This window comes from Pinus tabuliformis, chromosome 1_2 (genome assembly GCF_031772625.1).
Source record: "Pinus tabuliformis cultivar Carrire ecotype Pingquan chromosome 1_2, CPIR1, whole genome shotgun sequence".
NCBI classification, from domain to species: domain Eukaryota; kingdom Viridiplantae; phylum Streptophyta; class Pinopsida; order Pinales; family Pinaceae; genus Pinus; species Pinus tabuliformis.
Genome location: NC_142298.1, coordinates 1,167,297,452 through 1,167,311,081, shown reverse-complemented (window position 1 = coordinate 1,167,311,081; position 13,630 = coordinate 1,167,297,452). Strand labels below are relative to the sequence as shown.

Sequence of the window (13,630 nt, the reverse complement as noted above, 5' to 3'; positions counted from 1 at the left end):
ATTGTTTAGACTTGTAATCATCATTGTCATGTTTATGGAAAGTTTTGGGCACTTCTTGGCGTTGGCCTAAAAGCCAACCTTGAAAAAGTGGCACAATTATCACAACCATTGGCACAAAATAGGGGATTTTGGGTCATAATCGCTAGTAGATAGGTGTATGTGTGTGGTTATAACATTCCAACCGCATGGATGTTGTGTTATGGGTGTGGTTGGGGAGTCTAGTTGGTGAAAAAAATTCTAGCTCAGGGATTGATCACCTAGGATGGTTGTTAGGCTCCTGAGTGATCTAAAGTCTCTAAGGGATATGAGTAAGCTTTTGGTTATAGGCCCCTTTTGGCTATAGGCCTCACTTCCATAAATGGAACTTGTAGGTCGGGTCATAACATAGTGACAATCAGCTCATGTTTACCCTAGAGAGCTTGTAAAAGTGGGTAAATGTGGGGTGAGGTGTTAAAAACTAGATTTCAATTAGTGGTTCATATGTTGTGGGATGTATGTTGTATTGGATATTGTACATAAAAAGATAATGAAAAGAGACTTGTTGGTTTTCTTGGTTTTGGGTTTCTAGAATAAATTCATTGTGTAAATTTGTGTGTACCATTATAGCTTTTTATTTTTATTAAGATTTTGTATGCAACCATTAATTGTATAGGATTAAAACTTACATATGGCATATGTAAATTGGTGAATATGGAACTGAGAGATACTCATAACTGTGAGAAAAAATATTAATAATAAAAAATGTAAATTAAAATATTGAGTTATGTTTTGATATTTTTTTATTTTGTTTTTAAAAAATAATTATTTTTATCTTGTCACATATTTAAATCTTCATAGTGAATAACACAGTATTTTGCCAATATTTTATAATTTCTCTCCTTTTTCCCTACTTTTTACTATTAATGTCAACTTCCATTTCTTGGATAGAAGGATCATAATTTCTCTTTCTTGATTAGTTTTCCAAATGAAATAAAATATAACCATTAGCCACAATAGTGCAGAATAACTATACAAAGAAAAATATAACATATTCTACAATGTCCTTGACATTATCTCTTAGTTAAAGGGGTAATATATTATTTTATTTATTTTATAGAGGTAATACATTTTCTAATAACATGTACTCAATTTATTTACTATTTTACTTTAGCTAAATCTTATGTATGAAAATATGGATATACTTATATGTGTTGTTTTGGAATTGTTTCTATTCCTATAAAATATTTTGTGATTCCCCATTGCTTGTAAGACTTTGTCCGCCACAACATAAAAGCTAAACATATGCATACCTTGATACCCCTCCCTCTTGTTTATGACATACATGGAACTCACATATAAGAGTAATATGAATTTACATTCCCTAAATAGATTAATCTAAAATGTTCAATACCACCTAATATTAAAAAAGAATGATCTATGATTTTAAGTATATTTACTACTTCATCAAAGACTTTGAAGTATAGTATAAACTAGAGTCTAAGTTCTATAACCTTAACATAAACATGGATTCATATAGGTCAAAACCAAGATATTACCAAAGACAAAATATAATGTGTATTATAATAGCATGAATCTAATGATCAATTCTTGAGATATTTGTCCACCAAAAATAGGGTTGCTAGAGTACATATCATGACCTTGGTCTAGTCCTCTTCCTCTATTATCATTGCTTCAACCTCCTCTAATTTTACTAAAACATGAGCATATTTTGCTCGATCGCAACAAGCTTTAAAGCCCCAAATATTTGTGAGAAGGGCATCATACCTGATGTTCACTTGGCCTAACTTATATAAAACATCATCATTCTAAATTTCTATATCTTTAACACAATATGCATTGAGTTCTTTGACATGCGAAGGAAGATACATTATTTTTGTGCACTTTGATTCTTTACTTATGAGTAATTTTTGTTAGTGATAAGGTTTCTACTCTCCACAACACTCGCTGTGAATCTCCTCTTCCTCCTTACCTTATTTCCCATAGCTTCCACTTCACCTCTCACCAATTTTGAGTAACAATTGTGTTTGGAGGCCTTAATGTCCTCTATTATAAAAAATATTCTTCCTCTTGAAAGAAGAACCGCTTCATAAACTTTCTTCCCTTGGTTTGATGAGGTCTATCTTTATGCTTAACAATAACATATCTAGTCTTCCCGACATCTGAGGGCTTAATAGACTATCATCAACCTTTTGTAATCCATGTATCTTGATAGATCTCTCACCTCAATACTTGCAAACCTTCAACAACACTAATTTTTCCAAATGTCTACCATCCAACCACACCTCTAGTTTCATATTTCTTCTCCACAACTTTAGTTCTAATGATCTTTCAAATTCCGTGTCATGGGTAGAATCACATTAGTAGAAGACCACTCTCCATGGTGTATTACAACTAGCAAAGTACTAGTTGATAAAATAATTTATAGCAAGTCATCCATTACTGAAAAAATACCCATCTAATCAATAAATAGCATTTTAACCTCATACAATATCTTAATTCCAAACTACATTCCCTCCTTTAATACCTCATCCAAGAAAATGTTATTTATTTATCATAATTATATTGATTAAACCATTTTTCCATGTATATAACTATGCAATTGCATATTTACATACTTAACTACTCTACCAAAATATTACCTCCCATTTTTTATACCCCTTTATATTTATTAAACCTAAATTTAAAATAAATATTCTAGTATTAATATTTACAACTCCTTTTTATATGAAATACATATTTTAGGAAAAAAATTAAACACTTTTTCTTATTTTGAATATAATATTCAATAATATATATATAAGTAGAAGGCCTAGGAACTTGACCCTTATAACTTCTGGTTTATGATTCAAATCACTCAACCATTTAAATTAACCCATCAAAGTTAACATTCACAAACTTATAATATCATAAATAAAACATCAAATAACTTTTAAAATTCATAATTTTATTTTTTAAATCTCCATCTCGCATATAACATCTCAATATATAAAAATTCAATGTAAAATATCTCCATCCATCTATCATGTAAAATCTTAATATACCAAATAAATCTTACTTGGTCATTACGCAAATATCATATGACATTAAATGTAGCAAATATTCTTATTTATTTATTTGCTTGTGAAGAAAATACCATATCAATGAAAATTTTGAATTACTACCAAACGACCTCGAAATGTAAATATACACTAAAATTACATTCTTAGAATATGCAAATTATACCCCCCATAGTCTTGAACACTGATCTATACCCACTCACAATAAGCTGCTTCCTGATCTATCTTCTAAGACTGTTATTGCATCCATGCTTATAAAGTTATTTTCAAAATATGCATGCATCTATGTTCTAATGAGTGAATACAGGTAGATCAGCCTTGTAGATGGACACAGTGACAGTGGAAGGCAGTGACAGTGGATCCACGCTACACTTATTCTCTCCAGTCTCCAACTCCTCTGGATGGCTTCTCAGATAATCGAAGAAATCAGAAGCTCCAGCAAATCCCACAGCGCTACTGTTAGCCACAATGCCAGTCCCTTTTCCCAGCATTCCTCTCTCTTTCAGAAGCAGAAAATCTGATAAATAACACTGATTGGAGTGATCCATGAATATGAAGTCAAGGTATGGAACTCTTTCTTCCTCTAGAAATCCATCCACTTCATCCAATTTGGCATCCAGTGTTCCTTCGATCACCTTCACCTTCAATGATAGCCCTGACAACAAATCGAAAAAAATGTAAGTTTAGCATCCACTGGAATACATAATCATTTTCGCATTGCTATGCGTAGGAAACATGGTCTAAAGAAGGTTTTGAATTGATTTATTGATTTCACAAAGCATTACAATAAAGATTTTGCTTCTAGATTGAAGTCTAATAAGTTTGACTAAACTCTAAAACTTGCGGTGTTCCATGGGTTATGCATTCTCTCTGATAAACAAAAGTGTATAACAGCGCGGAACTCTCATATGCCATAACCAAAAAAATGAGAAGAAAAACAAGCCGAATACAATTGAGTTTGAAATATGTTTATCTATGTTAACTTATTAGCCAGTGTAAAATGGCTCTAAAATATGTTTTAAATGGATCGGTTCCAATTTAACACAGAAGTCTGTTATACCGTCCAATAACACTCACTTAATTCTGCAGAGTGTACTACAAATTTATTTTAGTTGCGTTGTAGTTCTTGTAAGTTAACAAATTAAAGCTATGCTGTTTTAATTTATTCAAACTTATCAGCTAATGTGAAATGCCTTATGGTATGGCATCATTTTTGAGTTAATGGGGTCTCAGGGCCTTCTCACACTGTTTGACCTGTTGGAATAAAGTCAAAGTGGATTAATTTTCACTTTGGATTGCAGTAAGGGTTAAAGAAAAGGTTAAAAGTTTCATTGAAAATTATTTTTAAATGGTTTAATAAGAAAAACAATGAGACAAAACTGTTAAAAGGAATCATCCTGAACTAATCTACTAAACTTGACTTCTTGACTTTTAAAACTCAAGAAATTACATCTCTAAGGGTATTTTTAATTTATCAATGATTCTCCTGTGTACTTTCCCATTTATAATAACATAAAAAGACTTTTAAACCATTAAAAAAAGTTGCATTGCCCTTCTAAAATATCAGCTTTACTCAATTAAAAATCAGTCCTCAATTAATTGCATGAATTGTTTGAACAATTCAACAGCAAAGCCAAACATATTAGCAAAAACCACATATATGCAAATTGCTAAACCTATTAATATGCTATAGTATAATTCATAAATAAAGTATAAATCATAAATGCAGTAGAGCAAGAGGGTTCACAAGGCTTGTGCTAAATTCTTTGTTAATTGTGGAAAAGCATTCCCCAAATGCACTGTTAAACGTTAAGTTTCAAGAATTTAGTTATGTCAATATTTCATGGACATGATCCTTCAACAAAGTAACAGATCCATGAGCTAAATGAAAACAAACCAATATCAGCTTGTTTCCCTCTAAAATAAGTGCAAAATGGCCTTTGGATAGATCAAACCATTTGAGTCACATAAAACCTAAGAAGTAGGGCAGTTTAAAAGACAAGCCTTTCTAAACACTTCAGAAGACCAGGACAATGTCTGAGAAGGCTTGACCTTTGAAGATTTACCCAGTTAAGGGTTTGATTTTGGACAAAAGGGTGGATTACAACCTGAGTCAGCCCACTGGCACTCCGAGATCTTGACTGGTTCTCCTTCGCAGTTTTCGGGTTCTCTGTATGAAATTTAGTCCTTGTAAACTGACATATTTAAACGCTTACTCTAAGACTAAGATATAACAATATATTTCAGTTCTAATTATATTTCCAATGAAGATTTTCTCATTTATTCAGTCATATGAACCAGCAAATTCCTTTAGATACTAACATGTTGGAACCAAAACCAAAAACAAAGACTTGACAGACTGACATCTAAAAGTATTGTAGAATGCTGATATAAGCAGTGATTATACTCACAGATAATGAGTCAAAGCAGTGCTATGATATGATCTCAAACCTTTCTATAGTTATCCATTGAAATTGGTTATCCATTGAGATTCTTATTGTCTACATGTAATCCATACAATTGCCAATCATGCTATCCCTAGACTTTTGTATAAGCTTTAACATAACAAAGCATATGAGTTCTAATCACAATAAGAAAGACATTCTCAGATCTTGGCACATTCTACTATATTTTTTGTTTTGAACTCTTGAAGTTACGGGCTCAAACTTAATTTCATGTTTATTACGTCCACATTCTGACAGTGGCTCTTCTAAAACCGTTTCTCAAAACAAAAATGATAAAAAAAAATTAAACTCCTACCTGCATGCTCAATAATTTCTCTGGCTACACTACAGTTCTGTGGATTCATTTCTATAGAGACCAACTTGCTGTCTGGCTTTGTCATCCTGGAGGCAATTCTTATGGCAGAATAGCCACAGTAAGTTCCAAGCTCCAAGGCCACCTTGGGATCAAACCTCTGCACTGCACCATCCAGAATAGTGCTCTTCTGCTTGCCTATATTCATCAGCCAAGTATGCTGAGCAAAATTTTCAATGGTACTCAGCACAGACTCTGGATTTCCCTTCTCTGCATTTTTCAAAACAAAGTTTAGCAGGACTGCTTCTCTGCCATCAGGGGATTGCCCTGCCAGCCTTGCCCGTTTGCTGCAAAGAAATATAAAGTATGACCATAGTCTTGACATGATTTGAGGAAACACCATTCTAATGCTTCTTGTGAATACTACTCTCAAACACTTATATAGAAACGATATTTATCTCTAATTGGCTGAGTTGTATGAAAATGAATATATTATAAACTTCAAAAGTTGATGACCAATTGCAATTGATAGACACAACAGGTGCTGGTGGCAATATATAATAGAGGAGACTTTGGGATTTGTCACACGAAAAAATATATATTCTGTGTACTGTTCAATTTTTTTATTGATTTGTTTGTTGCAGAAAAGAGAAAAGGCGATCTATAGGAACAAGTTATTCTCTGCATTTTGAACTTTCTCCTTTTTGAATTCTGGGAGCAACCAAGGTATACTTATTCCCGTCGGCAAACAAGCTGGTTTTGATTCCTTAGAAATGAAGTTTCTGTGGCTTAGTTGCTGGTGGTTACTTATACAATGTATCCACGGTGATGCAAGTACGTTCCAATTGAGCTGTGAGTTGGTGATTCTACTGGCTTTGCTTATGAACATGAATTTGGCTCTTCATTTCAATTGAAAGGTTGAAGCAACTAAAGTCACCTACATAAGAAAGACGGTGGGAATCGTTAAAGTACAATGCAATGAGTCATGAAAGAATATTTGAAGACGTTAAAGGTCAAACCACCTTGTCCTTTTAATGTCATAAAAGTAAAAGTGTGTTTTAAGTATAGCAGCAGATTTGACAGATGTGAAAGTTTGAGAGGTGAGACAAGAATTGATACTAATCGGCTCCATTGTTCTTTAAAGCAGAGTGCAAAGGTCACTTGATATATATTTTATTTGAGCAGAGACATACAGTTAATCTTACCATGGAAATGCATTGGCAAGTACAAAACTTTCCTGGTAAGAAATCGTTGTTCTTAGGGCACCGACATGCGCTAATCCTAGAAGTTTAAGTAGTGGATTTGTCTTTTCGGACTCTCTTGGGAGGGATTGTAATAACATTGTCGCACTTTGGTAATAAATAAATGAGGGGTTGGAAACCAGTTTGGTATAGATTTATATTAATGTATATAAATTAAATAATTGGTAAATGTTTATAGGCATCAATTTATAATTATAATAATTGTTGTATGGAGAAACATGTTTTACTATTTAATACTCGAGATACCTTGTCTCTTAAAATTACATTTCAAAATAATAAATGCTTATATTAACAAATTAAAATTAATAATAACAAAAAAATTGATGTTTTCCACCTTGATTTTATATAAAGAAATAAAATAATTAAAAATAAAATTAAAAAAATACTTTTTAGTACATACTTTTTTCACTACTTAATATGAAATTGACAGAATATAATATTATTGATATTACAGTATTTTTAATTCATTTTATGTCTAATTTACATGTAATTTTTAAAAATATATATTTTAATAATAATACATATTTTACATGGTCCATATTAAAGAAAAGTAAAGGAATTTAAGTTTAAAAAATATTATATTTTCATTTCTTATTACTATTACTACTAGGATGTGTAATTTATTTCATTTTTAAGGATTTGATAAATAAGTTTTAAAAAATAATCATAATAAATAAAAGTTAATATGGGTTATACATAGCCCACCAACTTAGAATAGATGGTGATGGGGTGCACTGTTAAGTCACTCCATGATGTGTCGGTTCGAAACTCCTTGGACAAAAATCTAATCTAACCATGTTAAGGGTTGGTGTGGCCCATGTCGCATGGTGATTTTGATGGCATAGATGCCCCCGTGTTGGGTCATGGTTTCTCAAGTCACATTTTGACGACATAGATACACTTGGGGCATAGATGCACTCAAGTCGCAGGTCAAGCCTGATGCAATCTTTGGAGAACTCAGAGCACTTGACAAAGAAAAAAAATATAGGTTATAAATCAAATAATTCAACCTGCATGTTGAGTAAAAGATTTTAACATCAAACATATATAGAGATAAAGAGTAAGAGAAATTCCATTCCATTAATATGTTCTTTTTTAATTCAAGGTACTAGGGAGATAAGGGATATTTGTAATCATGTTAATGTTTTATTTGGATTTGACATATAACATTTTAAAAAATATTAATAATAAAAATAATTAAATATATGCATATAGGAAAAAAATTTAATAACAAAAAATATTCAAAGTAATATATATATATATATATATATATATATATATATATATAAAGAGAGAGGGTTGCTCAAAACCAACATATTTTATATATATATATATATATATATATATATATATATATATATATATATATATATATATATATATATATATATATATATAAAGAGAGAGGGTTGCTCAAAACCAACATATTATATATATATATAGAGAGAGAGAGAGAGAGAGAGAGAGTCAAAACCAACATGGATCTATCTAACTCTGGATGCACTAATAGCTAAGAGGAATCAATTCTCAAACCTTTGCTCAAGTTCTACACTCAAAAATAGGTTTTCATCTTGAGACATTTAATCCCTCTACTTGATCCCTCTAATTGATGATACATCTCAAATGACTAAATTTAAAAAAAAATTAAAAAAAAACTAAATTATAACTTTATTTAAAATAATAATAATTATTAATGATAAAATAATTAATATATAAGTTAAACCTATATACATTAAAAAAAACATGTAACAAGATAGATTCACTCTTACTTTATCATGGAAATTCTTAATTTATAAATAGGTTTCGTTACAATATCATAGGCAAATACCATGGCTTATCAATACTACATGCCCAAATAACCATAACTCATTTCATATGACACTTGTTCATATGATATTTCTTTCAATTAATGAATTCAATTAAAAGGGAAAAAAAGACATAACTAATTTGGAAATAAATCTCAACATTTGATTTGTGTATATTATTCAAAATATTCTAGAATATTCTTTTAACTTAAACCCCTACCATCCATTTGATAATTGTTGATAATTAAATTAAAAGTATAAAAGTCCAATTCCAAAATAGATATGTCTATCAACATAAATATGAAGTAAGAAAATGTTTCTGATATTTTATAAATAGTGTTAAACACATACATACTAATGGATAACAGATTAGAACAAGCGTGAGTTGTTTTTCATATTCATAATATATACATTTATATTACATTCTTGTGACCCTTAGTCTTCATATACCAAGTGGTCTCTTGGATTCTGGCGACTGTTCACATTCCACACCAACCCTTAGAGGATTATGTGTCCAACATTCCCCCCTTAATTCGAAGGGGTATATACGAGTCCAAGAAGAGAGTTATAATACAAAAATACAATAATGCATGACAACAGTAGGTTGAATAGGCTCTCTGAAATGAAGGTATAAGGTGGGAGAACTCGAGGTCCTAACCAATGATGGTTTAAGGATGACCACCAACAATGGAACGCTTAGTGCAGTTTCTAGAACTCTTCGAAATTTGGCAAGAAGCTGAAGTTCTTTCTAGAGGAAGTGCTCCTTAATGCTTTGAATAGGGAGACCTTCAACTTGGAAAAAGGGAGGTCTTCAACTTATGGTGGTTTAAGGAAGGTCACTAACCAAAGGAACACTTAGTGTGATAGTTGGAACTCTTCCAAATCTGAAAAAGAAGTTAAAGTCTTCTACTAGCGGAAGTGTTCTTTAATGCTTTGAAGAGGGAGACCTTCAACTTGCAAAAAGAGAGGTCTATAACTTGCGGTGGTTTAAGGAAGGCCACCAACTAAAGGCACGCTTAGGGGATTCTATGTTTATGGATATAACTCTGAATCTCGGTATGGTTGTCTCTGGTTGTAGGCTCAGGCAGCAGGTTCAAATTGTGGCTCATGCTCGCTTGATGTATATTTGAAACTTGTAGATGACAATTGATTCCCCCCCCCATTATATAGAAGGTGAGAAGATGGAGAAAACGCAACTGCAAGACTTTGTAGTACTCGTGAACAAATTTTATAGTATGAGTGAAATATCTTCTTGGTTGTTGAAGCCCATTGCCAAGAAGCAATCCATTGAAGGTGAATCTTTGTTCTTGCACAAGATTTGTTTTTGAAGCATTTATTTGAAGAATGAGTGTGTTTACCACAATGCTTATAAGGGTGAAGATAAAAACAATTATCTTTCACATGGCCAACTCAGTTAAAATATTAGAATTTGATAATATTTTGTGATGGAGGTGTACCAGGAATAGGTGAATATGAACTATCATGCAAAAGACCAACACTATGAAATTGGATGAGTTTGGAGAAGTCTATAATGTGAAGAGAAACCTCATTATCATATCCAAGACATGTTTTATTTATGTTGTTGACAATCTCCTCCCAAGGTTTTATGATAGGCTTGGGAAGTACAGATTGAATATCTACATCTTCACGCAAACCTGCTCCTTCATTGGGCACTAGATCTGAATCAACCTCAACTTCATATTCTTGTTGTTGATGGGAGTCTGTCTCAATCTTGAACAGAGGATTGTTCTGAACAAAAAGAAGTTTAGAATGTTGTTTTTTTTCTCTAACTCATCTTGTTGTAACCATGACTCAAGTTGCAAAAATTCAATGTGTTCCTGTGCATATTGTAGACAGATTTGAATTTCAAAGAGAGAGTCATTGTTGATTTGGATTAGGTTGTTAGTAGCAGAGTGTATTAGAGTATTGAGGAACTATAATATACTTCACCAATTAAATCCATTTCACAACAAAAGTACCAATATTACAATCAACAACCAATATGTAACATTTCTTTTCTTTTAAGAAGCCAATAGAAATCTCTTCTATCCTCCATAAAGAATTGCTTTATATAAAGTGAAGATAATACACCAAAAACAACTATATATATTCATAAAGACAACTCTATAAACAATGTTGGCGCAACCATATAGCTCTTCCAATACAAAGTAGAAGCTTATTCAACCCATGACACTAATACATATGACTCCAAAATTAGTTTTTGACACACATACCAAGGTATGCAACTTCACAACGTGGAGAATGGAACCAACTCAGTGCACAAACTCAATGCAGGGACTGTTATGAGAGCACATATCTCACATTATAAGCAACTACTTCAGCTCACTTATCATAGCACAATTTACAATTCTTTTTAGGACCAAAGTCCACAAGCCAACAACAAAATGTTCAATACACAATCACCAAGCCAAGCCAAGGAAGGGACCCACTAGGTTCATTGTATTTGCAAAATGCACTTACAAGGAGATTATTCCACACACCATATACATATGGAATATGTTTCACTGTAATGAATATCATACATGTAGAAATTTTGAATAATTAAACACTTATTCACAGAGATTATCCCGATTATGCACTATTGCGGAATACATGCACAATACATAACCTCTTCTACATTGATCATCAATTTAGCAGCATTAAAAACAATGAAACATCAATCGCATGCACACATTAACACAATATGTAACCTAGGGAAAGCATACAGCTGAAAACCCCACACTATCCGTATATTATATTGATTGAGAACATGTAACAATACATAGTAAAATACTCCTCACAAGTACTCAGTACTATCTCCACCTGCTACACACAAACTAGCTCAGATCTGAATCAATCACAGGTTCAAATCTCTTCCACTACTTGCCCGCCTCCACTCGGCATCCTGCATGAGCATAATGATGAATGGCTTAAGCAAACTCGTATTCCTTGGCTGAACCATGCAATCCCCATTGGCATTACTCAATCCCACTGATTGTGCAAGATCTCATGCATAACTATAATCACCACTGATAGCAATCTCAACCTCTAACACCTGTCTCCACTGAACTTCCCATGCACTGAGTTAACTGATGTATTCTTTAGTTGCTTTATGAGTTAATAATTAGTGAATTAATTTAACAATTAATTCACATCACTCATCGCTAGTGTATTCTACAGTTAGACTAAATACAACTAGTTTAACCAAGTCAAACTGAACACAACTCCATCAATTCCACAATCAACTCCACCAAAACTCAACCACATGAGTTCTAACTGAAGTCCTGCATGCAATAGCTCAACTAACCCACATGAAAAGCGTATTTCCTTCTGACAGCTGCATGTGCCACATCTGTAGCTCAAACTGAAGTGCTCCAAGAGGATAAGATAATTTTTATAGTCCAAATATTATTATGAGATAATAATATTTAACTATTCTATTTTTAGCTTGGCAGTCTAAAAATAGAAACCGCCCATATGTCTAAAAATAGAAGTCCATCTATTTTTACCAACATGACCAATTATCCACAAATAGCATCCTGCAACTCATAGACCATGATCCATATGCCTAAAAATAGACATAGCCTAAAAGTAGACTCTGCTTCAAAAATAGCTTGTGGGCCCACTTAATGAAGGCGACTTCTTTCCACTAAGCTCCATCATCTTGTTGCATTGTCAACACTCCCTCTCAACAAGATATGGATTATTAGCAACCCCTATCCTGCGTTGGTGGTATTCGAATTTGCTCCTGGTGAGTGCCTTCGTCAAGATATCAGCATCCTGATCCTCCGTTGGAATGTATGAAAGTAACATGACTCTCCACTGCACACAATCTCTGATATGATGGTACCTAATGTCAATGTGATTGGATCTATCATGAAATACTAGATTAGCTGAGAGTTTAATGCAACTCTGGTTATCACAATAAATCACTGTAGGCTCCAAGTGAGAACCGAACAACCCGACTAGGATCTTCCTCATCCATATAGCCTCGCATGCAACCAAACTTGCTGCCATATACTCGACCTCTGCTGAACTGAGTGCCACGGATCTCTGCTTCCTGTTGTACCAAGAAACTATTGTCGATCCGATACTGAAGACCCCTCTAGATGTGCTCTTTCTGTCCGTTGGGCTCCCTGCCCAATCTGCATCCATGAAGCCACATAGCTTCACCTCATCCTCCTGTCTGTACCACAAACCATATCCCGATGTGCCTCTAAGATAACGCAATACATGCTTGCCTGCCTCCCAGAAGAGCTTGGTTGGCTTAACCATAGCTTGTGAAAGCTAGTTAACATCATAGCATATATCGGGTCGTGTATTGACCAGATACATAAGTGACCCCACCAACTGTCGATAAACAGTGGCATCCACTACTTCTGTTGAAGTAGCATCCTCCTTCCTCCAACCTCCAGGAAGAGGAGTATCAACAGGCTTGCAGCCATGCATGTTGAACTTCTCTAGTATCTCCCGAGCATACTTACCCTGAGAAACAAATAGTCCATCACTGCGCTGCCAAATTTCCAATCCCAGGAAATAATGAAGGAGGCCCAAGTCCTTCATCTCAAACTCCTTAGCAAGATCATCCTTGCATGAAAGTATCAACAACTCATCACCTGTTAGAATGAAATCATCTACATAAAGTACAATGATAAGCAACTTACCCTCCACCACAATCTGGTATAGGTTAGGATCCGCCTCACTCTTGGAGAATCCAAGTCCGGTGAAATAACTGTCTATCCGTGTGTAC

General features: G+C 33.4%; 1 protein-coding gene across 1 annotated transcript; it reads right to left on the bottom strand.

The window, feature by feature from the left end:
* Positions 1-3,078: 3,078 nt before the first annotated feature.
* LOC149210375 (uncharacterized) lies at positions 3,079-6,327 on the bottom strand. Its single transcript, XM_089394424.1, has 2 exons — positions 5,817-6,327; positions 3,079-3,711 (listed from the first exon to the last, which is right to left on the bottom strand). Exons 1-2 carry the CDS (start codon positions 6,214-6,216, stop codon positions 3,347-3,349), a joined length of 765 nt encoding a protein of 254 aa, XP_089250550.1. The 5' UTR covers positions 6,217-6,327; the 3' UTR covers positions 3,079-3,346.
* Between the last annotated feature and the right edge of the window lie 7,303 nt (positions 6,328-13,630).